The 4,427-nt window shown below is 38.9% G+C and overlaps 1 protein-coding gene across 1 annotated transcript; it reads left to right on the plus strand.

The window, feature by feature from the left end:
* The first annotated feature begins 368 nt into the window (after nucleotides 1-368).
* LOC103775261 (zinc finger MYM-type protein 2-like) lies at nucleotides 369-4,392 on the plus strand. Its single transcript, XM_008942708.1, has 3 exons — nucleotides 369-498; nucleotides 876-996; nucleotides 3,534-4,392. The coding sequence occupies exons 1-3, from the start codon at nucleotides 438-440 to the stop codon at nucleotides 3,724-3,726; spliced, it is 375 nt and encodes a 124-aa protein (XP_008940956.1). The 5' UTR covers nucleotides 369-437; the 3' UTR covers nucleotides 3,727-4,392.
* The last annotated feature ends 35 nt before the right edge of the window (nucleotides 4,393-4,427 follow it).

Genomic DNA, 4,427 nt, shown 5'->3' on the forward strand with positions numbered 1-4,427 from the left:
GAAGTATGTTCTGTGTGAAGCTGCCTGTGCTGATACTTCCCACTGACTGTTTCTTTCTGAAACAGTGAGTGTCTGTGTCTTTAAAAGGTGGGTTTTGGGGTTTGGACATATCATTAAATATACTTGTTAGAGGCTTCTGTCTTGAGCATTTTGTTAAATTTTACAGTAACAGAAACTTCATTCTTTTGCAGATGGACAGTCTATGGGCTAATCCAGTGTATTTTCTCTAATACTCTTTTTTTGAAGGATCAATATTCTCTCGAGTTGAAGAAGATTACCTTTGGAGGATTAAACAGCTAGGATCACATTCACCGGTTGCTCTTCTGAATACTCTGTTCTACTTTAACACTAAATATTTCGGCCTGAAAACAGTGGAGCAGCACTTAAGACTTTCTTTTGGCACTGTTTTTAGACAGTGGAAAAAAAATCCTCTAACAATGGAAAGCAAAGCTTGTCTTCGATATCAAGTGTCTTCCCTGTGCAGAGCTGATAGTGAAGGTACTATGGCAGTTCCAAAATAAGGATTGCACGAGCATCCACATTGTGCTCCTCTGAGGAACATCTGGGCACCTTGCCAGGAGCCAGAGGTCTGCCTTTGCATAAAGTTTAGCATCTCTCTGCTCCCAGATCTTTAATCTGAGTGTGTGGCCCCTGGAGACTACAGAGTCTCTGCATTACATGATCCCTTTGAGCCCACTGGTCTCCCTGCTACATGCAGACTGTTGTGGCTGTGGGTTGCATTTCCAGTTTGCAGTTATGCATCCTTGTGGCAACCACGTTGTGGTAGTTGGTGGGCTGCCCGCTCTGGGAAATGTACTGAAAAATGTAAAATAATTTGAAGTTACAGCTTAGATGTTGTCATTTTCTTCCTAAAGATAAAATTACTACTGGAAAAAGGAAACATGAAGATGATGAACCAGTGTTTGAACAAATTGAAAACACATCTGACCCAGCTAGATGCCCTGTGAAAATGTTTGAATGCTATTTGTCTAAAAGGTAAGTATGATACGGGGTGAAACAGAAGTGCTCTGGAGTTGATCAGGTGCAAAAGGGAAATGTTTTGATGCAACATGAAGTATGCTCAAGCACAGGGAATGGATGGACATCTTGTGAAATCACCTAAATGAAAGCCTTGAAATCTCTGTTCTGTATCTGGACAAGACATGCAGAATGTGTGGGGGTAGCAGAGTACTTTAATGTTAATTGCCAAGGACTTCACCTGGAGTGACAGTATGATTCAGTTTTCTTACCTGGAAGCACCAAGTACCTCTGCAGGCAAGGGATGTGGTGGGTTTTGCTGTTTGAGGGTTTTGTTTATGAGGTCCCTGTTTCTTCAAGTAAGAATTGGATTGTGATGATGATGCATTTGCTTCATGTTAAGTCATCAGGAATCTGAAATGTAGATGCCTTTGAGATACATACTCTGAAAGCATACTTAGAATACTTTGTAGTAGAAAAAGTACTGCTGATGGTAACCCAGCATTTAAAAATAGCTTGTTTCCTTCCAATCTGCACAGAAATTAATACATTAAAAAGAAAAGCTTACACAGTTCTTTAAAACAAACAAATCAAATCAGTGGCTAAGCGTTTTGGAAGTGCCTGAAAACAGGTTTTCATGGGAAATACTTTTTCTTTAATTTTCTTTAGAAGAGTTTGTTATGCAAGTGATACCAAAGAAATAAAATCACGTTATATATACAACACATAGATCAAATGAAGTATGATACCAAACATGTTAGGAAACAGCTTTTTACTCTTAAAAGGTTAAGAAAGCTTATGCATAATGTAGGCTGAAGTACAGGTAGGTGATAGAGAGAAACAAGGAAAGAGTAACTTGTGGCCTGTTAATGCAAGCACCTATTTTTCATGAACTCAGTTCTGGTTGTTGCCTTTTTGGTTTTTGCCTTCGGACCATCTACTGTCATGGTTTGGAAAGGGTATATTGTTAAAAACTTGAAGCTGGATTTTTGAACTGAGTTACACAGCCAGTAGCAGGGAGAGAGCAAATAATTTCTTCTTCTATAAAAGAATGCACTTAAACCCATTTTGAGCATTGTTTATGGTGTGGTTTCAGGTCCTGCTGTTTTACAGAAACTGGTCACCATTGCTAACTAGAGCAGCAGACTGCTTCTCCTGGTTACACTTCCAATAACATATTCCCCATATCTTTGATGAAATAATTTTAATAAAATAGTTAACACTTCCAAAGCTATTGTAAAATCTCAGGTAGTGCTGTAATTTAAGGTAATATTATGAAACTATTGTAAAATTTAAGGTAATGCCAACTGTTGGAAATATACTTTACAATCAGACAATTGCACCTGACGTTTCAATATCCTCATTCACAGCTATGAACACTGCATCATTCCTTGTTCCTATAAAAGCACTGGCTTACCAAAACAGTAGGAGGGAGGTTAAAATATTTAAATTATTAGACAATCATGTTTTGCTTCTTATCTGACTCTTCACCTGATTTATGTAAGAGCAGAATAGGCAAACATTCACCCTCGCAGGTGAAGAGCAACACCTGAAATCTTATGAGCCAGTTTGGAAAGATGAGCTGGAAAAAAAAATCTTATTTTTATTAATGAAAATAGAGTTGACTCCTGAAGTCTGCAGTATTTATGAAGGAGGGAGCATGAGTGAGCACTTCCATGTGCAAAATTCGAAATTATTTTCTGAGACTTGTCTAAATGGGCCAAATTCTAGATTTCCCTTGAAGGTTTCTTTCCTTAAAGGGTTCTTCTCTATTGGCTTAGAGGATATGTCTGAGCTGGATCAAACTCGAAAATCTAGTGGGTCAGGAATTAAGGGATTTTAAGACTTATAATGACCAACCCTTCAAGTAAAGGAGGAGGAGGAGGGATTTTAGCTGCTTGTTGTATTTCTGTGCCTCTCAGAACTACTGTCTTTGATTTTTTCAAGGGAACACTAGGCTCTACATTGATAGATAGCTGCATCAGGCCATGGTACAAGCAGTCATTCATGTCAGTGTTGGGCCTCTCTGCAAATCTGTCACTCAGGGGTTCCTAAATGGAAAGTACTTTCTAGTTTAGTGAGTCTTGGATCTACAAATTTTGGAAAGCTGGAAGAGTGTATGCTTGCTAAGTCCCAAATGTCTGCTGTTGGCTGCTCTGAGAACATGGGACTGACTGGGCTTGAGCCCAATGCAGCATGGCTGCTTCCATGAACAAGACTACGTTTCTTTACTGAAGGAGTGGTGAGGCATTGGAACAGGTTGCCCAGGGAAGTGGTGGAGTCACCGTCCCTGAAGGGGTTAAAAAAAACGTGTAGATGTCGTGCTGTGGGACATGATTTAATGGTCATGGTAGTGTTGGATGATGGTTGGACTTGATGGTCTTAGAGATCTTTTCCAACTTTAATGATTCTGTGATTTCTCCACATTAATCTGGTCTTCTGTAACTTTCACAGGTACAGTTAGGGTTTCATTTGTGCAGGATGTTGGAACTGCTGATACACTGTTTTGCCCCGAGAGACTGTTTTTCTGAACCCCTGTGTTTTCCCCCTCGTAGCCCACAGAATCTGAATCAGAGGACGGACATGTTTTACCTGCAGCCAGAGTGCTCTGTCTCCACGGAGAGCCCAGTCTGGTACACTGCCACTTCCCTGGACCGCAACACCCTGGAAAACATGCTCGTACGGGTTCTCCTAGTAAAAGACATTTATGATAAAGACAATTGCGAACTGGATGAAGACATAGATTAAAAAAATCTTCCAAAAATCATCAAGAAAACAAACAGCATTAGAAATAGTCATGCTGCTAGACCTTTATATGGAAAACATTTCAAGTTTACCCTTTGTTTTATGAGTTTTGTAGCAGTGTGTACCCTCACCGGGGTATTACCGTGTAAATAGTCTGTGAGTGAAAGTTTCCATTACTCTGCGTAGCGATTTTAGGATGCATAACAAACACCATTTCAGATTCTTTTTTTTTTTATTATTATTATTTATTTGATTAGGTATGTTTGTAACTTTTTACATTGCAAAATATGAATGAGAATGTGCCATGTGTAATTTTTTTTTCCCCTGTGTAGTAAGAGACATCCATATTGCACAACTCTGCTGTTGGAAGCTCCCTTGAAAGGAGGCTCTTCTAATGGGTTCCTAGGCTGGACGGTTGTGTGTGGGTAGCACTACTAAAGTTTAGAACTTGCTGTGTCTTTCAGAATTTTTAAATAAATTGTAAACTAATAGGTTTTTTACTTTTTAGTTACTGAAGCCTTATAAGGTTATGTAGAGAGATTCCATCTTATGTACCAAAAATAGACAAAAGAGAATGCTGTCAATATTGGTGTACTGTAATGTGAATCTATTCTGGTGAAAACTTTTTTTTTTTGTTGCCCTTATTAAAACCTTAGTGTCCTTTCCTTATTTGTGACTCTCTCTCAATTGCCCCTACAAATAAA

This window comes from Merops nubicus, unplaced genomic scaffold, assembly GCF_000691845.1.
Source record: "Merops nubicus isolate BGI_N331 unplaced genomic scaffold, ASM69184v1 scaffold25306, whole genome shotgun sequence".
Lineage (NCBI taxonomy): Eukaryota > Metazoa > Chordata > Aves > Coraciiformes > Meropidae > Merops > Merops nubicus.